This window comes from Pristiophorus japonicus, chromosome 6 (genome assembly GCF_044704955.1).
Source record: "Pristiophorus japonicus isolate sPriJap1 chromosome 6, sPriJap1.hap1, whole genome shotgun sequence".
Classification (NCBI taxonomy): domain Eukaryota; kingdom Metazoa; phylum Chordata; class Chondrichthyes; family Pristiophoridae; genus Pristiophorus; species Pristiophorus japonicus.
In genome coordinates, this window is record NC_091982.1 from 233,680,838 (window position 1) to 233,706,580 (window position 25,743).

At 43.3% G+C, this 25,743-nt stretch overlaps 1 protein-coding gene across 2 annotated transcripts in view; it reads left to right on the plus strand.

Moving 5' to 3' along the window:
* Positions 1-25,743, plus strand: part of rnf13 (ring finger protein 13) — a 301,732-nt gene that overhangs the window by 91,089 nt on the left and 184,900 nt on the right. For both annotated transcript variants that reach the window (XM_070883720.1, XM_070883721.1), the window contains exon 4: positions 20,070-20,195. In XM_070883720.1, coding sequence (XP_070739821.1) covers positions 20,070-20,195 — 126 coding nt within the window. The remainder of the gene's footprint in view (positions 1-20,069; positions 20,196-25,743) is intronic.

The following is a 25,743-nucleotide window of genomic DNA, read 5'->3' on the forward strand; positions in this document are numbered from 1 at the left end:
CAGCATATCCTGCATTATTGATACATGCACTAGAAATTTTTAATCTGAACCTCTCCAGCCCTTGGCCAAATAATGGTCTGAGATTGTCATTTCAGGCTGCAATTCCAAATCTGGTTTATCAAGAAGCAAAATGTAATCAGATAGATAAATCTGAGATTCACATTATCTTACAAAAGTCAGAAGCATTAACACAACTTGCATCCTTGATTAAAAGCTTTAATGTGAGAAAGACCAGGTCCTTTGTTTGCCTATAGCTGTGTAACAAGAGGATTTGAGTACAGGGGCAGGGAGGTGTTGGTACAGTTGTACAGGGCCTTGGTGAGGCCACACCTGGAGTATTGTGTACAGTTTTGGTCTCCTAACTTGAGGAAGGACATTCTTGCTATTGAGGGAGTGCAGCGAAGGTTCACCAGACTGATTCCCGGGATGACGGGACTGACATATCAAGAAAGACTGGATCAACTGGGCTAGTATTCACTGGAGTTCAGAAGAATGAGAGGGGATCTCATAGAAACGTTTAAAATTCTGACGGATTAGACAGGTTAGATGCAGGAAGAATGTTCCCAATGTTGGGGAAGTCCAGAACCAAGGGTCACAGTCGAAGGATAAGGGGTAAGCCATTTAGGACCGAGATGAGGAGAAACTTCTTCACCCAGAGATTGGTGAACCTGTGGAATTCTCTGCCACAGAAAGTTGTTGAGGCCAATTCATTAAATATATTCAAAAAGGAGTTAGAGGTAGTCCTTACTACTAGGGGTATGGTGAGAAAGCAGGAATGGGGTACTGAAGTTGCATGTTCAGCCATGAACTCATTGAATGGCGGTGCAGGCTCGATGGGCCGAATGGCCTACTCCTGCACCTATTTTCTATGTTTCTATGTAACACTGCTGACCACAGTGTAACAAAGCAAGCGCTCTACTCTGAATTCCTGCACAGCAGGCGATCCCCAGGTGGGCAGAGGAAACGTTTCAAGGACACCCTCAAAGCCTCCTTGATAAAGTGCAACATCTCCACCAACACCTGGGAATCCCTGGCCAAAAACTGCCCTAAGTGGAGGAAGAGCATTCGGGGGGGGGGGCGGTGCTGAGCACCTAGAATCTCGTCGCCGAGAGCATGCAGAAGGAGCGTGCAGCAAACCAGGCTCCCCACCCACCCTTTCTTTCAATTACTCCCTGTGACAGAGACTGTATTGGACTGTACAGTCACCTGAGAACTGAGTGGAAGCAAGTCTTCCTCGATTTCGAGGGGCTGCCTATGATGCTGAACACAGCAGTGATGATATAAAACTCTCCAGTATTATGTATCAGGTGAGCTCTGCATATGGAGCTGTTAATCTAATCTAACTGGAGTGTCAGCTGTGGCTCAGTGGGCAGCACACTCTCCTCAGAGTCGGAAGGTTGTGGGTTCAAGTCCCACTCAAGGAACTTGAGCACATAAATCTAGGCTGACACTCCAGTGCAGTGCTGAGGGAGTGCTGTATTTTGGATGAGACATTAAACCGAAGCCCCGTCTGTCCTCTGGGATGGATGTAAAAGATTCCATGGCACTATTTTGAAGAAGAGCAAGGGAGTTATTCCCGGTGTCCTGGCCAATATTTATCCCTTAATCAACATAACAAAAAAAGATTATCTGGTTATTTCTCTTACCCCCCCCCCATTAAAAAAAAAAATGAAAGATACTATGAATGCAAGTAATCTGGACTAGCTACTGCTGGCCATGCAGCAACAAATATAAAGTGATTACCATGCAAGCTGATAGAAGCACCCACAATAAATAAATTTTAATTTGGAGTATTTAATAGTTTGAAACAAAATTGATCTTCAATCCATCTGGCCTTTTCCCTTTCCATTACCCTAAGAGAGTTTTCTTTTTGGCTCATTACTCTGGAGCTGGCAGGGTTCATATTCAGGCTGACTTGCTTGGGTAGAGGCTCCCCACTTCCTCCTGAAGCCTTTTGGTTTCATTATCCCTTGGGATATATAGAATCCTGCACCTGTTGTGTTTGCCATAGTCTTATGTCATGTGGCAAAGGATGTGGGTACTACCTGGCTGACCTCGATTGCCTGTCAGACACACTATTTTACATGGCCATTGAGTGTGGTTGAACATTTGGCTTGTTTCCTGCTCTGGAAAGCTTACTTTGCTCCCAGTTCATATGTTAGTTGTGTGATCCCATGTGTCTGCAGATAAGGTACATGAGAACATTGTGGATTAGGTGTAACGTTGATTAGTCAACACTTGCCCTGATTGACCAGTGACATTCCCCTGGATGAAATATCCCTGTAATATCACTTTGTTCCTTCTGAAAAGCTTTTTTCCCCCTCTTCCTCCCCCCCCCCCCCCCCCCCACACCCCTTGGTGTTTAACCAGTTTCAGTTTAATTTTGACTTCTAGTTCTGCCACAGTACGGAATCTTTCTGAACTTATGCTCTTCATGCTGATTAAAGTAATTTATTTGATTCAAGATTTTAGCAGCCTGTTTTGGTCTGCAGGTGATAATTGATGCCACTTAAACGGGCATCAGCTGGCTATTTGAAAAATATCTCTTATGCCCAGTGCAAAGGGCAGCTTCTAATCCTCCTGGCTCCAGAAGGACACCTTTAGGCTCCCTTGTCCCAATTCCACTCGCCCTGCTCACAAACTTTCCCAATTCTCTCCTTCCTCACTAACCTTGCTGGGGAACTTTTTCATGGGTCCCCAGTGGCAGCCTGATTTTAAACCCCCCCCCCCCCCCCAGGAGATTTCCACTCCCAGCCCTGGTTTTGATGTCGTCCTGCTGGCAGTCAGTGTCGACATGCAGATGAGGCATTGGAGTTAAAATTTCCGAGGTCTTTCACTCCGGGGAGTTGGACAGACCCCTGCCTGACTGAAGTTATTTTAGATTACAGCTATAAATTCGGTTTATTATGAAATCCATTGAAACAAGTCAAATAACAGATAAATCACAAGTTCACTTAACTCAAAAATCTGTTACAAAACAGCAAAAGGAACCTTCAATACTTCAAAACAGTGTGTCATTAATTATAGAATGATACAGCACAGGAGGAGGCCATTTAGTCCGTCGCGCCTGTGCCTCTTTGAAAGAGCAATCCAATTTGTCCCACTCCCCATCTTTCACCATAGCCTTGCAATTTCTTTCCCTTCAAGCATTTATCCAGTTCCCTTTTGAAAGTTACTATTGAACTAGCAAAAGCAAGTCATACTTGTACACAGTCAAAGTTTCTGGTTACAGGATAATCACATGGGCTTCAAATGTACCTGGGCAGTCCCTTCAGAAGCCTATCAAGACCCTCATCCATTTTCAGAAGGAAAGAGTTGCGAATCTGTCCATCACGACTAGTGGCCCATCCAAAATTGGCTGAGGCAGGCAGCAAAGGGTAATGATTGATGGGTGTTTTTGTGACTGGAAGGCTGTTTCCAGTGGGGTTCTGCAGGGCTCAGTACTAGGATCCTTGCTTTTTGTGGTATCTGTATATATCGGTGATTTAGACTTTAATGTAGGGGATATGATTAAGAAGTTTGCAGATGATACTAAAATCGACTCTGGTTGATAATGAAGAAAGCTGTAGTCTGCAGGAAGATATGTTTCTATATCCATGAACTGGTCAGGTGGGCAGAACAGTGGCAAATGGATTTCAATCCGGAGAATTGTGAGGTATTGCATTTGGGATTAGTTAACAAGTCAAGAGAATACACATTAAATGGTAGGACTCTGAAGTGTAGAGGAACAAAGGGACCTTGAAGTGCATGTCTACAGATTTCTAAAGATAGCACTAGAAAGGGTACAGAGGAGCTTTACAAAGATGTTGCCTGGCCTGAAGAATTTTGGCTATGAGGACAGATTGGATAAACTGGAGTTCTTTCCTTTGGAACAGAGGAGGCCGAGAGGAGATCTTATTGGGGTGTAGATAGTGGAGTGGATGTACCTATTTTCCTTAGCAGAAGGATCAGCAACCAGGGGCATAGATTTAAAGTAATTGGTAGAAGGTTTAGAGGGCATTTGTGGGGAAATTTCTTCACCCAGAGGGTGGTGAGAGTCTGGAACTCATGGCCTGAAAGCGGGTTAGAGGCAGAAGCCCTCAGCACATTTTAAAAAGTACGTGGATGTGCATTTGAAGTGCCATAACCTACAGGGCTATGAACCAAGAGCTGGTAAGTGGGAATAGGCTGGATAGCTTATGTTGGCCGGCGCGGACACAATGGGCGGACACTTCCCTGCTGTAAATTTCTATGATTCTATGAAGGCCTGTGGAAGAATCTCATAAAATAGACTAAATCTTGGCCCAAAGACCCAAATTAAATATGTTGTGGAACAGAATTTATACATGCACAATCTACGATTCACTGGGTGATTTTATTTTGTTTCAAATGCCACTCCCTCCACTATTACTAATTCCAAATCCACCCTTCCAATGTTTATACAAAAAATAATCTAAAGCAAAAAATAAGTTAGAATTTCTGTTGGGTGGAGGGGTTACTGTTGAGTCGAGCTTCATTCTGTGGCTGTCTCCTGGGTATGTTAATCCAACATGATGTGACTTGTCTGTTGATGTTCCTTCTCAAGTAAATTGTGCAACTCATCAAGAGTGCTTTTTAATTAAACTGTAGAGCTCTGTCATGGTTCAGATATTTGTTTTTTGTATGTTCCTCCCCCTGCAATTTCTCTTCAGTCACTGCCCTGTGGTTGAGTTAGGTCGTCACTAGAGGAGACCATATGTTCCTATGCATAATATAACCACATCAGGTTATAGAGATATTTTACCAGAGACTGTTGGCTGCAGTGATAAATGTGGGAACAAGGGATTTTGATGATGGTGTGACGCAGCAGAATGATGTGGCTCATCAGTGAGGACAATGGAAGAGTAGCTGCTGGAATGTCACAATTTCAGAGATGATGCATGGTGCTCCAATTCAATGTGGAATAAAACTTCCAATTGGGCTCATTAGTATTTTGATTATTTGCAACAGTTAACACAGTCTAAAATAAGCAGAAGCAAACCCTTGGATCTATTTGAAAACTGCAGTCAGCAAATACAGACTCTGATTCTGTGACGAAGTGGAGGCTGACAGATTGTTTGACTTCTGTGCTGCTTTCTCTGAAGTTTTTAAATTATGGGTAAAAACAGAAATCGTGTCAAATTCCTTGCATTTTTAAAGTTAACTTAAAACATTGTTCCTTCAGCCATCCGTTCCATACTGTTCTGAATTTTAATTATTTGAAACTTTTGAGTTGGCACTTGGCATCCTCTGATGTCAGCAATCTTTATCATGTATCTGTACTTCCTTTTTAAAACTGCTGTTATCACCACTCTCCTCAAACATTTTTGCTTTTCTCCCACCCTATCATTTTCTTCAACTATTGCTTTATGTCCCTCTTTTCAAGATTCTATAATATGGTGTTGCCTCAAAACTGTACCCACTCTTCCAGTATTGCTTTTTACCTTTCGGTTTTCTTTAAAGAGATATATGTGCTGGACTTGCTGCCCGTTCAGTGTCAGTGGGCTAGAAATTCTCCAGCCTGTCGTTATTTGATAAATAACACAATTTTAGTGAATAAATAAGAATAAAAATGTCACTTTTTGGCCACAAAATACGCCTGTCCTAATAATTTATAAAAAGGCATTGCACGATGTTGCCAACTTTAGCTCCAGGCCAATCAACGGCAAAAAGGGAGGGGAGAAAACACAACAAAAAAAAATTGCAAAAAACAAAAGATCAAAAATCACTAAACATTTACTAGACCCTTAACTAAGTAATTGCTGCAAAAGAATTAAAAAATAAAAAGTTTAACTTGCCTTTTTTGCAGGTCTTCCTACTTACCAACGTTTGAGGCTGCAACGGCTGTTTTTTTGTGTTTTTTTTCATCCCAAAACTGGTTCGCCGAATGGCCAAACTTAGGTGGTGCCGGTTTTTTTTGCATTGCACGAGGGCGATCCGCTTTTTGTTATTTTCAAAACGCCATTCATAAGGTTTGGGGAATTTTGTGCAATTCATTTTTAAGAACCGAAAAGCACTTTTAATGCAAATAAATCACATTAAAACGTGCGTTAGGCTGGGGAAATTCTAGCTTTTGAAACTTCTAGCATATTTTCTTTGCTGCCTTTCCCCTCCAGAAAGAGCATTCATTCATTTACCTTTTAGAGCAAGAGAGAGAATTATAAAATGTAGTTTGTCTTGCATAAACTTGTTACTTCTAAAATACCGATGTTGACATTTCTTGTTGAATTATAAAGATAGTTACCAGAATTTGTTTTTTCAGTAAGAGACTTTTAACAACAATTCTCATCGGATTTAAATTATACCATTGATGAGTTGTTTAGATACTGGCACCATGCCTATGTTCTTGGAATTTGTTTTTCCATGTTCAGGTTGTATGCATTACTGTTTTTATCGTAAGAAGTGAGAGATTGAGTTTAGTTAGGTGGCTTAGTTAGTAAGTGCATTATTCAGTATGATATTGAGCCATACAGACTGGGGGAAATCCCAGATCAGTTCCTGATGCGTACTGAGTGGCCTCATTAACTTAGGTTATGGAGGGAAAAATCAGTCATTGCTTCTAATTGCTATCCAATGACCTCTGTTAGAAAGTGAATGCGTTTGTCTGGTGAGGACCGGGTTTGATTCTGATATCGAAAAACATGGCCATATTGTCTATGCTTACATAGGAGGGTGTCCAGCACCTGTGAAATCAGACCCCAGCATGTTGGCACCTTCAGGAGAAGATGAAATGGAAGATACACTAAATGGAAAAAATGGTGCGTACTTCACGGGACTTAAGTGCACAGTATTGCTTAAATGGTATTTGTAAAGGAGGTTACAATGTAGGATTGAATGGATGCTGCACTTTTGACTTAAAGCATGAAAGGCGATAGATGAATAGTTCAACCGAATTAAAATCCCCTGTTCTAAACAACCACCTACTGAATCATGGTAGCTATCACTGAGTGGTGAACCTTTTCAACATTTTACAAACTGCTACTCTCACAAAGCCCAGAGACTTGAAATAGAATCTGCTGTGAGCGTAAAGTAATGCACAACCTCCACACTAGTTGTTGTTGCCCATTAATCTGGCCCAGTCTGAAATAATAAAATGTCGCAAGGAAACCCAGTGAATTTGATTGTGGCATTTGGGAAATTAAATGTTTATGAATCAGTGCATTCCCATTTTCTGCTGAGCTGAATAGATCAGATATCCTGATTTTACATGTGTCTGAGAGTTTAGCATTAAGATCCTAACTTAGATGCTGAGGATGCCCATTAAATGTAAATTTGAATAAAACTAGGAATTGCTTGCCACTTCAGTTTTTTTTTATGTTGCTGTACCATTTAAGGAGAAAAGTGCATGCTGAATTTGTTTCAATGATTGTTGGATGACATCCCAGTACTAATACCCGAGTGAGTTGTGGGGTCTAAATTCTGAACACACTGCACATTTTTATCCTTGTATTCAGTGATAGCTGCAGTTGAATCACTTTGGATTCAAATGTAAGGAGGCTGTCAAAGGATATTTGTATGTTGAACTCTCTTTAATTTCCCTTACTATGATTGAAGAAGTTTATAAGCATGGTATTTGTCATCTCGATATTAATGACCCAGATTTGATAAATGATATTTCTTCATGACTTTTGTTTGATTTAAATTATAGATAACCTTAAAAACCAAAGCTGGAAACCGTCTCGGGCCCAATAACATTAGCCGATCTTAAAGTTCAGCATAAGATGTTAACATGACTTATAAGTGACTTTGTCTTGCTGGCGACGATCTCTTCTCAAATATTGAACATAATGGATTGCAGTAGTATAAAGTGTATGTTTAATTACATCATAAATATTAAAAGGGGAAAATTTATTTCATGCTCCAACAGAAAAAAACCCTCATGTTTGCAGTAAATGTTAAATAATACTAAAGTGTCACAGATTGAGAGTCTGAGCCCAGGGGTTCCCAACACCGGTTGAGCTGTATGGTGGAGGTGCTTCTATGTAGAGGTTAGTTGCTCCCCTTACGAGGAAAGAAAATCTGTGTAGGAGCCATCCTAGATTTTTTTTTTCCTTTCAGGTTCCCTTTTGAAAGTCAGGATTGAGTCTGCTTGCACCACCCTTTGGGCCCAAGTTTCGGGCCGCGCCTAGAACGGCGCAGCCCTGACCTGGACGCCCGTTTTTCGCGCCCTAAAGTGCGCCTAAAAAAATACCTGCAGATTCTCCGGCTCCCTGCAGGTCCTTTGCAGCTTGGCGCAGCACGAGTTGTGGGGGGCGGAGCCAGGTCCCTGCGCTGAAATCAGTGCCAGGACCTCTGCACAGGCGCGCTACAGTGGGCACGCATGTACAGTAGCTCCAGGTGCCGAAACTGTGTGGGAGGGGCCCGAAGCACGCAGCTCCTAGCCCTGGCCGAATGGCCTCACTGGGGCTGCGAGGATCAGGCTGCACCTCCCTCGTCCAGTTCCTGCTCTGACTCCAGCTGGCTCTCTCGACCCCCCCACAGCTCCCGTTCCGCTCCCCCCCCCCCCCCCCGCCCCCAAAAACCCCTGCTCAGATGACCCCTCCCCAGCTCCCGCTTCCCCTGGCCACCTACCTTTAACTCCTTCGGCGGGAGCCGCCCACCCGGCATCTTGCTGCAGGTCCCGCCCGAAGTCTTGGGCCCGGCTTCTTCACGTCAGCCTGGCCTGTTCAGCCCTCCCCCTCTCCTCTCCTCTCCTCTCCTCTCCTCTCCTCTCCTCTCCTCTCCTCTCCTCTCCTCTCCTCTCTTTCTTTCCCCCCCCCTCGTTGTCAGAAACACAGATACTGACAGACAGAGAGACACTGACAGTGACAGTGAGAGACAGACAGAGAGCGCAAGAGACACACTGGGGTGGCCCCGTCCCAGCATGTTGTTGGAGGGCTCCCGGTGCTGCAGTCAGTGAGTAGAAAATTTTTTATTTATTGATTTTTTTTTAAATGTTTTTTTGATTGATTTATTGATGTATTTATCATTTATTATTGATAGCTCTTTATTTGTAAAACTGAAGTGTTTAATGTTTGTAAACTTCCCTTTAAACCCCCCTCCCCATTCCCTACGCCTGATTTGTAACCTACGCCTGATTTTCTAAGTGTAGGCAAGGTTTTTCTGCGCAAAAATCTATACCTACTCTATTCTAAGTTAGTTTGGAGTAAGTTTTCACTGCCTAAACTTTCAAAACGCGTGTAAGTGGCTGGACACGCCCCCTTTTTGAAAAAAAATCTGTTCCAAACTGAAACTGTTCTAACTGACTCGAACTGGTGCAAACTAAATGCCGAGAATTGCAATTTCTAAGATACTTCATTCTAAACCAGTTGCTCCAAAAAAACAGGAACAACTCAGGCCAAAACTTGGGCCCTTTCAGGCAGCGCATTCCAGATCATAACCAATCGCTGCGTAAAAAAGTTTTTCCTCATGTCGCTTTTGGACCTCCTGCCAATCGCCTTAAATCTGTGTCCTCTGGTTCTCGACCCTTTTGCCAATGAGAACTGTTTCTCTCTCTACTCTGTCTAGAACCCTAATGATTTTGAACACCTCTATCAAATCTTCTCTGCTTTAAGGAGAACAATCCCAGTTTCTCCAGTCTATCCACATAATTGAAGTCCCTCATCCCTGGAACCATTCATGCAAATCTTTTCTGCAACACCTCAAACCTTCATATCCTTCCTAAAGTGCGGTGCCCAGAATTGGACACACTACTCTAGTTGTGGCTGAACCAGTGTTTTATACAGATTCATCGTGACATCCTTGCTTTTTGTACTCTGTTAAAACCCAGGATCCCGTATGCTTTTTTTTAAACTGCTTTCTCAGCCTGTCCTGCCACCTTCAACATTTTGTGCACATATACCCCCAGGCCTTTCTGTTCCTACACCCCCTTTAGAATTGTACCCTTTAGTTTATATTGCGCCGCCTCCTTGTTCCTACCAAATGTATCACTTTGCACTTTTCTGCGTTAAATTTCATCTGCCACTTGTCCGCCCGTTCCACCAGCCTGTCTATGTCCTCTTGAAGTCTATCCCTATCCTCCTCACTTCATTACACTAAGTGAGAGGTCATCTTTTTCAACCTGCTAATATTTTTGTTTACATTTTATGTATTTTTTCTTAGTGAATTAAATGAGGCAATATTAGAGGTTGCTTTCATTGCAGTTATCTTAATTTATGTGGCTCATGTATTGCTGTACTATGCATGCAAGATGACATTTTGGATCCTCTGCTGATTATCAGGTGGGGATACAACTCATTTTGGCATTGAGTCTGGCCTTATGTGCACTGCCACCTTTCCTTTTACCTACCATTAGGGGCTGTTTAATCAACTGCGTAGGTTCCAGACTCTCAATCATTTGAGTCTCCACATCCCACTCCCCTTTAAAACCCATCTCTTTGAACAAGCTTTTTGGTTACTCTTAATATCTCCCCTTTGACTTGGTATCCATGTTTTTGATTGTGCTTATGACGTGTTTTAGGACAATTTCCACTGTTAAAAATACTATATAAATGCAAGGTGCTCTAGTTGCTGTTGGTTACCTGTTGCAGAACCTCTCGTCTTTTTTTGTCTGACTTGAGTAATGGACAGGTTTGAGCAACAAGCTACTCCTGTGTTTGGATTACTGCTGATTGCCATTCTCTCTCTCTCTCTCTCTCTCTCTCTCCTTTTTCTCTCTCTCTCTCTTTCTCTCTCTTTCTCTTTTTTCTCTTTCTCTTTCTCTCTCTCTTTTTCTTTCTCGCTCTCTCTTTCCCCCGCCCCCGCAACCTAACACTACGTCATGAAAATAAATAAAACTTGAGCAGTTTATCAACTCTTGGGTTTCAGATTAATATGGTTTTAAAACATATTCCTAATTGTGTTTCTAAATATGATGGATTTAAGGAGTAAGTTCAGACTTGAAATTCAAGACACATGAAATATTTCGGAATGGCCACATGACTAGGAACAGCCTTGTTCAGGATCTTTTACATATTCTTCGGAAGGTTGCCAGTGTATTTTTTTTAAAGACCGTTCCACATTATTCTAGGTCTTGATCTGGTGCTACATTGAGTAGATGCCACATGTTGCAATTTTTCCCTGTGGATACAACCCCTTTCATTCCAGTTTGAAATGTTGATACAGCCCCTTGCTGACTTAAATGTGACTCTGGCTATTTCACTTCTCTACACTCTGGTCTGACATCAGCTTTTCTCTGTCTCCCTTATTAAAAATATTAGTGTTAATTTTCAGGTCCATATTTGGACCAATTGGGAGGTTGATGATGTAGGGTTAGCAGCTGCCCTACTTAATGAGTACTGACCCAGCTGGGAATTTGGGGTCAACTTAATTTTAATATAGATGATATTGGGTCTGACACTCTCTTGAGGTCCTCGTGGGAGATGGGGTGGGCAGGATACAAAAAATGAAACTGTAAAGACAACCATTTAAAAGTAACTGGCTGTATATGAATGCAAAATTTGTTCCAGCCTTTAAAAAGGATATAAAAATGTATAAGCTTTCATCCTTTCCGAAGGCTGTTTTGAACTAAAATAAAGTAATGTCTGGTGCAATAAGAGACTCAATTTCCTGCTTCTGTGGGCCAATATACTATCTTGTGTTTGTACAACTGTATAATTGTTGAGCCTTTACACTGCTGATTGATCTGTGGTGTCACATGATAAGCATGGGTTAGTCAGACCCCAGCATTGTAACACCATGGACCAATTAAATTGCTGGAAAAAAATGACACCCTTTCGGCTGCTGTGACAGTTACTAGCCGACTCTGCAAACCTCAAAGTAAGTTTTGTATCTCAATGCATGACTTTTTTTTCGTCATTCACTGAATAATCATAATTTATAAGTTTGCTGACCCCCCCTCCCCCAATCTTGAGTATTTTTTTCTCTGTTTCCCATGGCAACTGGTAATTATTCTACCTATCTAGACTCATCTTTTTCTAACTTCTGCCATTACCATCTCAAGTCGGCCCTTTTTGTCTCTCCTGTCTTCAACCCTATCACAGACCTTCCCTTTTGTTCTATCCTCCCCATCCCTTTTCAGTGCTCCTTAAGAATCTGTTCTCTTCGAACATTCATCAGTTCTGACAAAGGGTCAACAACCCGAAACATTAACTCTCTTTCTCTCCACTGATGCTGCCTGACCCGCTGAGATCTTCAGCATTTTCTGTTTTTATTTCACGTTCCAGCATCCGCAGTAGTTTTGCTTTTGTTTTGGACAAAACTAAATTGCTCTCAATCCTGTATGTCGTGGCCACACCAGCTTGGGTCCAATGTGAGAGAAAGGGGGACAGTAACAGACTGGGTGTAATAGAAAAAGCAACACATACAATGGCGAGTTAACAGAGAAATGCAATAGTAACTGATGGTGTAAGAGGGGAACCTGGAGAAAGGCCGTGCATCATTGTAAAAGAGGAGCGACAAAGCAGCTCCACTAGTGAGCCCCATACCCGCTGGATGCCACCGAGATGAGAAGACAGCAGTAGTAAAACCAACCCCTACCTTCAACTATTCTCCATCCAAAAGGCACTATGAAAGAACTAAGAGAACCCGGATGTCCCAAAGTGCTTTAAAGCCAATGAAGTACTTTTGGAGTGTAGTCACTGTTGTAATGTAGGAAACACGGCAGACAATTTGTGCACAGCAAGCTCCCACAAACAGCAATGTGATGATGACCAGATAATCTGTTTTTAAGAAATTGATTGAGGGATAAATATTGACCAAAGATAACTCCCCTGCTCTTCTTCGAAATAGTGCAATGGGATCTTTTACGCCCACCTGAGGGGGCAGATGGGGCCTCAGTTTAACATCTTATCTGAAAGATGGCATCTCTGACAGTGTAGCACTCCCTCTGTACTGCACTGAAGTGTCAGCCTAGATTTTTGTGCTCCAGTCCCTGGAGTTGGACTTTGCCATTCTGCCTCAAGCTACAAGTCTGAAGCCTGTCATAGAATACTTCCAGTTTCCGTGCCTAAACCGACAGTCAAATAAGACAAACTCGAGAGAGAACTGTAGGTCCTCGGTGAGAAGTCTACGGCATCAGCTCAGTGTAATGAACATATATGCTCCATGCTTCAAACATCCTGTGAGCACTGCCATGGGAGATCTATTAGTTGTCTTACAAATGAGTATTGCTGGAACTGTCTGCTTATCCTGTTTGCCTATGTAAGACAAGGTGTTATTGTTGGAAGAAAGCTGACGCCCATCATGGTTTGCTTAAAGAAATGGCTCACAAGGAGTTGGTTGCAGGAGGATTATTGGGTGAATAATGCCATAGTATCTATAGGTGTACACTTCACTTCTGTTGCTGCCAGAAAACTGTCAAACGGAGATGAAGTTCAGCTACTGTCAGTACATGTCATTGCAGCAGTTTTATTAAAAAAAGGTGAAATAGCCTGTAGCCAAACTGCAATAGTTTTGGAAAGAAAATGTTTCCAAACCAAAGTGCATAGTAGCCATATAATTAAGATTAATGTTGTCATTGAAAGCTTTAAAAGCTGAGGTTTACGGTGCTATATCTCTCAGTATCGCCATGTCAGTGTGCCTGTCTGGAATAGAAACACTGCCACATCAACAAAATATTGCCATTATAGAAAATGATATAATTGATGGACTAACATGGCTCAATGTGTTAACCCATGGAAATTAATACATTAAATATATAGGCCCCAAGTTTCCACATAATTTGCTCCTGATTTTTAGGAGCAACTGGTGGAGAACAGAGTATCTTAGAAATCGGAATTCTCCACATTTAAGTTTTCTGCAGTTCTAGTCAGGTAGAACAGTTTCACTTGAACAGAATTTTTTTTTCAAAAGGGGGTGTGTCCGGCCACTGACGCCTGATTTGAAAGTTTCCACAGTGAAAACTTACTCCAAACTAACTTAGAATGGAGCAAGTGAAGATTTTTGTAGGCCTGAAAAAACCTTGTCTACACATTAAAAAATCAGGCGCAGGTTACAAATTAGGCGTCCGGAACAAGGGCGGGGGGGGGGGAGGAAGGGAAGTCATTACATTCTACAATAAATCCTTAGTTATACTTATACAAATATTATACCAATAATTCTAACCTGAATAAAAATTTATAAGCAAAGAAAAGATTAAATAAACCATGTTCCTACCTGTGTGAAAGTGCTTCAGGAAGCCTCACAAGTTGAGGCAGCCGTTCCCGATGGCATGGGGAGGGGGGGAGGTAGTAAGGGCCCGACCGACTGCAGCAGGGAGGAGGCAGCCGTTCCCGACGGCATGGGGAGGGGGAGGAGGCAGTGAGGGCCCGACCGACCGCAGCGGTGGAGGCAGTGAGAAGGCTGCAGGAAGCCTCAGAAGTTGAGGCAGCCATTCCTGACAGCGGCGGGGGGGAGGCCCCCCTGCCGTCGGTCGGGCCCGACGGGAAACGGCTGCCTCAACTTCTGAGGCTTCCTGCAGCCTTCTCACTGCTGCAAGAAGCCTCAGTGCTGATCATGGAAGGGCAATGTGCTTTTATTAAAAAATGTAAAAAATTAAACAGCTACAAAGAACTACAAAAATGGCCGAGTGCCAATGTTTCCTTCACACTGCGCGTGCGCGAACGCTCCAACGCACACGCGCAGGGTTGCCGGCACGAAAAAAACTAATTTAAATGGTACCCGCCCCCTCCCACTTACAAAATTGGCACGAGTAGTAGGCTCCGCCCCCTGGGCGCTGCGCCAAGCAGCCATGGAGCTGCAGGGCGCTCCAGAATCGCGCATTTTTTTTTTTTCAGGCGCCGTTTTCGGCGTGAAAAACGGGCGCCCAGCTCGGAGGGGCGCCCGTTTTGTAGCGTGTGGAAACTTGGGGCCAATATATGTATATTGCTTTTATCAGCTGGATTCATTGATGCAGCACGTGCTCTGTTACAGTTCCCACATCCATGTTGGAAAATGGGGTCAAACTTCAGATTGTTGGGATGCATAGCTGCTGGCTGCTTACACCAAAAATGGTAGTCCTAATAAGGAAGCAAGTTTTTTTTAACATTGTTTTTTATTGGCACACGAACAAACTTGAACTTAACATTTGAGCAAATAAACATATTTTGAATTGTTGAAGTTCAATAGTGCTGTGTGAAGTATAACTTGTATGTATATTTGGTATCTTTCATTTAAATTTTAATTTTTTTCAGCTCAAAGTTGGAACTTCTATGAGACACCAATAGCTCCCCAGTAATGTGCCCAAGTAGCCACTCTTCATATCCGTGCAGCCAGTCACCGAGTGCAGTCAGGTTATTGACCAACTCTTATCTTAAAACACGTGTACAGGAAGAGGGGTTGACTTCCAAGGGTAACAAATTGAGATAATGGTACTAATAAAAATATTGTGATTCCCAGTAATTATGTTGTCACTTGGTGAAATGAAGATGAATGGCCCAGGTCCTTTATAGTAAATAGTAATTAAGAGACTATAAACTTAGGGTTTCAAAATCTGAAGATTGTAGAAGTAAGAGAATATTGAGCAAATGCATAGTTGTGAGGTCTGGAAAAAGAATGATGTTTTGATTTCAACAGAGCGGGTTACTGGAAACACAATAGTCTCTCCCTATATAGCAGGAGAACTATTAAGCACTAACTAGTGGGATACCATAAGAATCAGTGCTTGGAACTCAGCTATTTCCAAATCTATATCAATGACTTAGATGAGGGGACTGAGTGTAATGTATCCAAGTTTGCTGACGATACAACGTTATGTGGGAAAGTAAGTTGTTTGGAGGATGCAGAGAGACTGATAAGGGGTATAGACAGGTTAATGAGTGGGCAAAAATATTGGCAGATGGAACAAAATAGATGTTTTTAAATGGTGAGAGATTGGGAAATGTTGATATACAGAAGGACCTCTTGTGTCTTTGTGCACGAATCATAGAAAGTTAGCAAGTAATTAGGAAAGCAAATGGTACGTTAGCCTTTATTACAAAGGTATTGGAGTACAAGAGGCAAGCAGTATATGGTCTTGGTGAGATCACACCTGGTGTGCTGTGTACAGTCTTGGTCTCCTTACCTAAGAAAGGATATACTTGTCTTAGAGGTAATGCAATAAAGGTTCACCAGGCTGTTTCCTGGGATTTGGAGGGGGTGGGGGGTGTTGTCCTATGAGGAGAGATTGAGTAGATCAGGCTTATATTCCTTAGATTTTGGAAAAAAGAGGGGTGATCTCATTAAGCACATAAAATTCTTAAAGGGCTTGACAGGGTAGATGCAGGGAGGATCTTTCCCCGGGCTGGGGAGTCTAGAACCAGGGGTCACAGTCTCAGAATAAGGGGTTGGCCATTTAGGACTGAGACGAGGAGAAATTTCTTCACTGAGGGTGGAAAATCTTTGGAGTTCTCTACCCCAGAGGGCTGTAGATGCTCAGTCCTCGAGTATATTCAAGATAGAGATCGATAGATTTTTGGGTATTAAGAGAATCAAGGGATATGTGGATATTGCGGGAGGGTGGAGTTGACGTAGAAGATCAGTCATGATATTGAATGGCGGAGCAGGTTCGAAAGGCCTACTCCTGCTATTTCTTTTATTAACTTTGTTTGCAGAGGAAGCTTTTTGTAAAAAACTGCAATTTCTTTTTTTTTTTGTATAGTGCTTAGTGGTGGCACTAAGAGGGGAAGGGTTTACTTCCAGTGATAGCATTATAAAGAAAAGCTGTGCAGTTACTTCTGAGAATTCCAGTACAGGTTGAACCTCTCCTCGTCCAGAACCATTCCTGGTACAGAACTCCAACATGAACAAATTGAAGTCCTTCCTCGCTGCCGACTCCCACAATCGCTGGCCTGACCTCATGATCCAGCCCCCACCCCCCCCCATGATCTCGCTGCCGCACTCCCAGCCCCAAGCCAGCCAACCCCAATATCCCCTTGCTCAGTACCTGTACCATCCAATTTAACGTGACCACCCCTCGTCTGGAAAAATCTCTTATCCAGAACAGGCCAGGTCCTGAGGGTTTCGGATAAGGGAGGTTCAACCTGTACTGTTGTGACTGTTTTTTGAGTCACAAGTGCAAACAGTGCTTTTATATAATTTCAATCATAATTTATCAACTAGAGAAACTAAAGTACTTTACAATGTGACATTGGTCTCCGATTTGTCAGTGATGAAATCCATTTTGTGGATTTAAAATTTGTCATTTATATTAGTGGCAACTTTCAATTCTTTCAAAAGGAATAATTTTACAATTTTGATTTTTGGACATCTCTCGAAGAAAAGGCTAAGAAATTACAGCACAGGAGCTAAACATAGGAAGGAGGTAAAATATTATTTAAGGGAGGGAGGGAGAAACCAGGTAACTATGGACCTGTCAGTTTAACATCGATTGTGGGGAAGCTACTGGAATCTTATCAGTGACTGAGCAATTGGATGAGCGAATTGTTGGGGATCAACTGTTAGTCATCCTTCTATGGTCACAACAACATGCTTTGAGTAAGCATGAGACACTTGATGGAGTATACGGAACAGACTTTTCAGATACAGCATAGGTGATCGGCCTAACTGTACACAGGGTACATAGTCGACGTATTTACTGAGGCGTACGAAAGCATGGGTCTTACGCTAAACATCTAAGTCAAAGGTCCTCCGCCAGCCTGTCGCCGCACAGCACTGGCCCTGCCCCAAGTCAAGATCCACGGTGCGGCCCTGGACAACGTTGGCCATTTCCCATACCTCGTGAGCCTCTTATCCTTATCAACAAAAGCAGACATCGATGACGAGATTCACCACCGCCTTCGGCCACCTGACGAAAAGAGTGTTCGAAGACCAGGCCCTCAAATCTACCACCAAGCTCATGGTCTACAGTGCTGTCGTAATAACTGCCCTCCTGTATGGCTCAGAGACATGGACATGTACAGTAGACACCCCAAGTCGCTGGAGAAATACCACCAACGATGTCTCTCGAAGATCTTACAAATCCCCTGGGAGGACACCAACATTAGCGTCCTCGACCAGGCCAACATCCCCAGCATTGAAACACTGACCACACTCGACCAGCTCCGCTGGGCATGCCAGACATGAGACTCCCAAAGCAAGCGCTCTACTTGGAACTCCTTCATGGAAAATGAGCCAAACGTGGGCAGAGGAAACGTTACAAGGACACCCTCAAAGCCTCCCTGATAAAGTGCAACATCCTTACCAATACCAGGGGGTCCTTGGCCAAAAACTGCCCTAAGTGGAGGAAGTGCATCCGGGAGGGAGCTGAGCACCTCGAGTCTCATTGCCAAGAGCATGCAGAAATCAAGTACGGGCAAGACTATCTGTCCCACCTGTGACAGAGACTGTGGTTCCCGTATGAGACTGTGGTTCCCGTATGAGACTGTTCAGCCACCTAAGGACTCACTTCAGGAGTGGAAGCAAGTCTTCCTTGATTCCGAGGGCTGCCTATGATGATGACAGAGAGTAGCTTTCGGATTCTGCATCTATCCTACGAGCCCTCCAAATAACTATTGAAATCCATGCTCCTTTATACACCTTCAATTTCTATTCCCGAATTCTTTGCAAAGTCTATAAAGTTATAGTTGTTTATTTCAAAGATCCTTCTCTCACACAAGACTTTCTGACTTAGCTACTCTTGAACCCTTTGAGGAGTTGTATTAAGTCACTTATTCCCTGGCACACACACCTCTTGTAAATAATACTCTGGCATTAAAAGCAGAAGTTAAGCTATGCTTCCTTCTGTGGCACCCCGCTGTTGTCTTGTTCATCTTGTATCTTGGAACAACAGACTTTCCAAGGAAGTTTGATTATTAACCCTTAACTCTCCAAGATGTCCAACAGATAATGCTTCAGGATGTCCAAAACTAATCAGACAGTCAGCGTAGATTTGTGAAGGGTAGGTAGTGTCTGATTGATCTAGTTGAACTTTTTGAGGAGGTGGCCAACCTGGTGGATAGGGAAGTGTCTGAATGTTGCCTATATGGATTTCTATAAGGCATTTGATAAGGTTCTGCAAAAGAGATTAGCAAAAATGAACACTCAGTATTGGAGGTAACCCTGTGACATAGGTTGGTAATTGATTGAGAGGTAGGAGACAGAAAATAGGGATAATAGGAATGTATTGATTGGTGGGATGTGACAAATGGTGTTCCCCAGGGCCTCTGCATTTCACCTTGTAGATCCATGACTTGGATGAAGGAATAGGGAGTTGTATATCCCAAGTTTGCAGATGACACTAAGTTGGGAGGCACAATAAGTTGATTGGATGGGAGAGGAAGTTACGAAGAGACATAGACAGACTGAGTGGGCAAAACTATGGCAGATGGAGTTCAATTTGGAGAAGCGTGAGGTCATCCACTTTGGATGGAAGAAAGACAAATCTGAATATTTTCTTAATGGTGAGAGACTAGGTGCTGTGGAGGAGCAAAAGGATTCAGATGTCAGTGTACACATCACTAAAAGCTAATGCGCAGTCACAGAAATGAATGGAATGTTGGCCTTTATGTAGAACAGAGACGAAGAGAAATTTCTTTTGAGGGTTGTAAATTTGTGGAATTCGCTGTCTGAGCTGTGGAAGCTGGGACATTAAATAAATTTAAGTCAGAAATAGACAGTTTCTTAAACGATAAGGGGTCATGGGGAGCGGGCAGGGAAGTGGATCTGAGTCCATGATCAGATCAGCCATGATCTTATAGAATGGCTGAGCAGGCTCAAGGGACCATATGGCCCACTCCTCCTATTTCTTATGTTCTTATCTCCTAGGGGTTGGAATTCAGGAAGTGATGCTTTGGTTATACAAAGCCTTGGTCAGACTCCATGTTGGAGTACTGTGTTCAGTTTTGAGCGAGAGATTGCTAACCAATGGCTGCTGTTGCAAAATGTATCCGATTGATACAAAGTGAAGCCTGGTCCACATAGTCAAACAGCCTGATGGTGTTTGTCTGGGTTCACACACACGCAGTGGCAATGTGAATGAAGAACCAGAGGGTGGTTAGTGCCCGTGCAAATGTACTGCAACTCAAATCAATACATTCAGGAGAACCGAGGAGAAATGGGAAAAGCAATTCCCTCGAATGCAAAAAAAATTGTAGCATTCATTTTTTTCCAAACTAAGATATGGATTTTGGTTTACAAATATTTAACTTTTTTCCTATTTGCTCTTTGTTTACTTGCAGGGTTTCCTAGTATATTCAAAACCAAAGAATGCTTGTGAGCCAATCATTTCTCCGCCAATGACAGACAATTCCTCAAACAACTTCATTGTTCTGATCAGAAGATTTGACTGCAATTTTGATGTCAAGGTGAGTCACCATTGGAGCATTTGAATAGCTTGTGTAATATTTATAATACTAGACTTGAACCATTTCAATTTTGATTGATGAATACACAGGAACTGTAAATGCTGCAGTCATTGTAGCAAATAATGTGACTAGTGATAGGGTGAATGTACTATAGTATAGTCTCAATGTTGCAAGACCAGCAGAAATGCAGCTTAGTGCAAGCTTATCTGATCTGGCTGGCAGCTCATGGCAGATTGCTAAATTTTTGCAGCCAGAATCCCTGCCCCTAATTGGAATGTGCTTCTGGCTAATGAAAAGCTGACCCAGAGAACTTGGCCTGCAGCCTGCTTGACTGGGGAGTGGTAAAATCTGGCATAACTGCATCTCTTAAAGGGTCTTGACTCACCATTAAAAGCAAAGTTATGGCAAAAGATTATGCTAGATGTTCACAATGCCGTGTGCGGCAAGACACTGATCTGTGATATAGTTGGAGGTCCTGCTACTGGAGCTGTACCAAAGGAAAATGGCCCTATTTGAGATGGAGGGCCAGATAAGTCACTACCTGAATCACTGCGATTACCCAATCACTGGTATCTGGTTATAAATGAAGACATTTGCTTGTATCTGGGGAAAGGAAAGCAAGTGTGCCATTTACTTCATGTGCACACTTCCTGTTGGGTCCATCAACCATGGGCAACCCTAAATTGGGAACTCCTTTGCCCCCAGAAGAACTGGTTCAAGCATTGTCCACAGCCATTCCACTATTGTACAGACTTTTTCGTCGTGCCTGCACACTTTTCATGCAGCTGGAGGTGTGGCCCAGGAGAACCAAACAGATAGAGGCTTCCAGCCTGAGGCTCTCTGGTGTTAGGGGGTCAGCAGTCTTGAAGCAGAGGTCAATCCTGGTTGCCTTGGAGCTAAACCTTAATATTCTTTCTTGATGGAAAAAAACGTGGGCACTGTGAAGTACTACATAATGAAGGCATGATGGCCATTGACGTGCATAATGATCCTTGGGTAAGATATTAGTTGAACATTTGGGTGCAAAATCTTCTTGTAGGTCCTTCTGCCCACATGTGTACCATCTTTGGCACCCTGTACTTGAAGGAACCCTGTCACCCAGTGAATGCTCAGCATCTTTTCCAAATTATTTCACCTTTCCCAAATTATTTCACCTTTCCACCAGCAGTGTTGTCACTCGTAGCATTTGTCATTTAATACATGGGTGAAATGTCGAATGACTAATGTGGCACGTGGCCTCTGACCTTGCTTGGAAGTTTCATACTCTGATAAACTTCACTTCTACATGGAGTCATCCCTGTTCTAGATGCTAAGTATAGCGTATGTTGCAGCTGTGAGAGTGCCTGTCTTGCGAAGCAAAGGCAGTGAAGATAAGTCTCTGCTGACATGGAGGGGCCTATAAACATGCATCAGGGGTAATGAACAGTGTGGACAAAGCACCTCTGTTGCACCTTCATTTGCCCCTCAAGCACTCCTTTTCCTCATCTAAATCATGTTCACCCAAAGTAGTACCAATACTCACCACTTCCTGTGATGCAAGTCAACTAAAAATAATGGAAGAAAATGCCTGAAGTTTTAAAAAAGAATACAAGTGCAAGTACAATACCCAACTAATTCATGGCGCGAAATGTACCTGAACATGCAAGAAAAAACTCAACAGCAACTGAAACCGATATCCCTTTTAAGAAGCCTACTTGGGCAGGTTAGGTGCCAAGATTCCCCAGGTGCCCATTTTACATATTGGGAGAGCTGCACCCAAAGTTGAGATTTGGAGTGCGACAGCATTGTACTAATTTTCCACATGTTAAATGAGGCTTGTGCCTACCTGTAACCCAGCTTCATTGCGTCTCCAAAATGCGACATGCAGTGAATCGGGTGCATGAGGGTGTGTGTGCATTTTATGCTCCCATCACCAATCATCATCACCATAGGCACTCCCTCAAAGGAAGACTTGCTTCCACTCTAAAAGTGAGTTCTCAGATGACTGAACAGTCCAATATGGGAATTACAGTCTGTCAGGTTGAAGGAACGGGTGGGTGGGGAGTCTGGTTTGCCGCACGCTGCTTGCACTTGTTTTCTGCATGCTCTCTCTGACGAGACTCGAGGTGCTCAGCACCCTCCCAGATGCCTCCACTTAGGGCGGTCTTGGGCCAGGGATTCCCAGGTGTCAGTGGGGATGTTGCACTTTATCAAGGAGACTTTGAGGGTGTCCTTGAAACGTTTCCTCTGCCCACCTTGGACTCTCTCACCGTGTAGGAGTTCTGAATGGAGCGCTTGCTTTGGGAGTCTCGTGTCGGGCATGCGGACAATGTGGCTCGCCCAACGGAGCTGGTAGAGTGTGGTCAATGCTTCGATGCTGGGGATGTTGGCCTGATCGAGAACACCAATCATCAGTAATATGCTAGTATTTTAACGCACTAGTTTAAAGGACAGTAAGACGCAAGAAAAATCAGGGACCAGAAAAGGACGTTACTGGCTATTAGCAAGTAGAAAATGAGCTAGAATCGGGAGTGGGGACATGAGGTTGCGTGACAAAGATATATTCTAGAACCTCACAGGAAGTGGGTGGGTTTGGAGACGGGACGCAACTGTACAGGGGCGATGGTAGTTTTGAAAAATTGAAATGGTGTCATTGGACGAGTCATTGAGAGTCCTAGACTAATGATCCGGAGACACGAGTTCAAATCCCACCATAGCAGTTGTGGAATTTAAATTCAATTAGAAATAAATCTGGAATAAAAAGCTGGTACAGGTGCAGGTTTCAAAATCCGGAGTTCTGGACTCCAGACCGATTGGTGGCAGGGTCGTACGGAATCCATAAAATGTTCTGGAATCTGGACCCTGCTGACCTCGAGGTGCTACCGCTGCCCGACATTGGGCCTTGTCGGCCCGCCCGAACACCAGCTCCGTGATGGGGCTGCCCGAACACCACCTCTTCGGTGGGGCCCCGCCCGAACACTTCCACGATGGCGGGGTCCCGCCCGAACACCTCATCGCCCAGCAACCCGAACAGCTCTTCGGCAAGCACCCTCCCTCCCACCACTTCTGACGTTCCGAAATCCGGAAATACCCGAACCTGGGCTCGGGTGTTTCCGGATTCGTGACGTCAGAAAGACGTTCCAAAGACCGGCAAAACGCAAAATCCAGAATGGCCTCGGTCCCGAGGGTTCCAGATTCGGGACGCTGTAACTATCTAATGTTGACCATGAAACTACCTTTTTTGTCATTTAAAAACCCATCCGGTTCACTAATGCCCTTTAGGGAAGGAAATTTGCCGTCATTACTCGGTCTGGCCTATATGTGACTCCAGGCCCACAGCAATGTGGGTGACCCTTAACTGCCCTCTGAAATAGCCGAGCAAGCCACTCAGCCGCCTTCAAGAAAGCGGCTCACCACCATCTTCTCGGGCAATTGGGGATGGGCACTAAATGCTGGCCTTGCAGGTGATGGCAACATCCCAGGAACGAATAAAAAAGACTGAGCTTTTGATGGTGTCTGAGTGTTGGGGTGAGGAGAGGCAATTGAAGGGTCAGGCAGGAGTCAAAGGAGCAAGTGATGTGTTTTATGGAGGAGATGAATCCGGTGAAGAGGAGATGGAACAGATTATTGTGGAGTCTAAGCTGTAGCGCGGCGTGGATTGCGAGTGGCGAGGGCAGACGGACAAGAGGAAGCTAAGGTAGCCAAGGTGATGCCCTTTATGTTGTAGATATAGAGAAATTCGTATGCTTCTAGAAATTAACATCTGAGGGCAAATAATTTCAAAATAGTGGGTGCTTGGAGCTGAACTAACATCTTCCCTGGGTATTTAACCTGGAATCATCAAATTTATCATAATACATGAAGGGCAGATTGCTGAGATGGCGCTTGAGATAAGCAGTCTGAGCCAAGTATAACTACCATTTTGTGCCTTTTCAACCAATTTAGCAAAATATCATAAAGCAATTTAATTGTTTCTGTACTTTGTTTTCAGTTGTGTGAAAAGGGAAGAAATACAGAGGAGACCTGGGAATGCTTGACAATATTCAAGTTTATTTAAAAGCAGGGGAATGAATTATTCTGTATAATTCATAAGTTCACATAGGCACAGGATGTCATTGAGTAAATGTAGAGAGTGTGTGTGTGTGTGTGTTTTACAGATTTAGAGACAAATGCATCCAATGCATCAGCTTTTGGTCTCCAGGAGCAGCATATTTTAGCAAATCTTTCAGAAAATAATTGGTGTGAGACGAGTGCGGATTAGTCAGGCCCCTCACTGTGTTGTCAAGCTCCTTATCTCTCCGATGTGTAATAATTGAAAGCCACCCAGCTTGATAGAGCCAAGGTCTCAGATGACTTTCTTCAGGGCCATCTCATTGTGGAGTACATCAAACTTATGTTTTAAGCTGACGACACTTGGGTTGAACATAACATAAGAACATAAGAAATAGGAGCAGGACTAGGCCGTACGGCCCCTCGAGCCTGCTCCGCCATTTTATAAAATCTTGGCTGATCTGATCATGGACTTGGCTCCACTTCCCTGCCCGTTCTTCATAACCCCTTATTCCCTTATCAGTTAAGAAACTGTCTATCTCTGCCTTAAATTTATTCAGTGTCCCAGTTTCTACAGCTCTCTGAGGCAGCGAATTCCACAGACTTACAACCCTCTGAGAAAATAAATTTCTCCTCGTGTCAGTTTTAAATGGGCGGCCCCTTATTCTAAGATTATGCCCCCTAGTTCTAGTCTCTCCCATCAATGGGAACATTTTCTTTGCATCCACCTTGTCAAGCCTCGTCATAATCTTATACGTTTCGATAAGATCACCTTTCATTCATCTGAATTCCAATGAGTAGAGGCCCAACCTATTCAACCATTCCTCATGGGTCAACCCCTCATCTCTGGAATCAGCCTAGTGAACCTTCTCTGAACTGCCTCCAAAGCAAGTATATCCTTTCTTAAATATGAAAACCAAAACTGCATGCAGTATTCCAGGTGTGGCCTCACCAATACCCTGTGTAACGTAGCAAGACTTCCCTGCTTTTATACTTCATCCCCTTTGCAATAAAGGCCAAGATTCTATTGGCCTTCCTGATCACTTGCTGTACCTGCATACTATCCTTTTGTGTTTCATGCACAAGTACCCCCAGGTCCTGCTGTACTGCAGCACTTTGCAATCTTGCTCCATTTAAATAATAATTGTTTAGATTAACCATATTGTCACTCAGTCGATTACATACATGCAGGAGTTTTATCTTTTTGTAAACCAGGGGAAAATATATAATGCACAGTAAAAATATATAATGTGCAGTACATGATACCCATGCCTTATAACTGCAACATTGGATTCTGACTCACTTGTGTATAGAAATGAGTCGCTTCAAATTTGTGCAGTGTTATCTGCAGAAGCCATGTAAGGCACCTTTGGTGGTCTTTTTTAAAATATAGGAACAGGAATCAATGGATCTCAGATTTTAAATTATTAATTGAGCCAGAATTTCCTGCTTTTTGTAGTAGAAGGTTCCACACTCCTATCTCCTCTCCCCCCCCCCCCCCCCCCCCCCTCTGCATGAA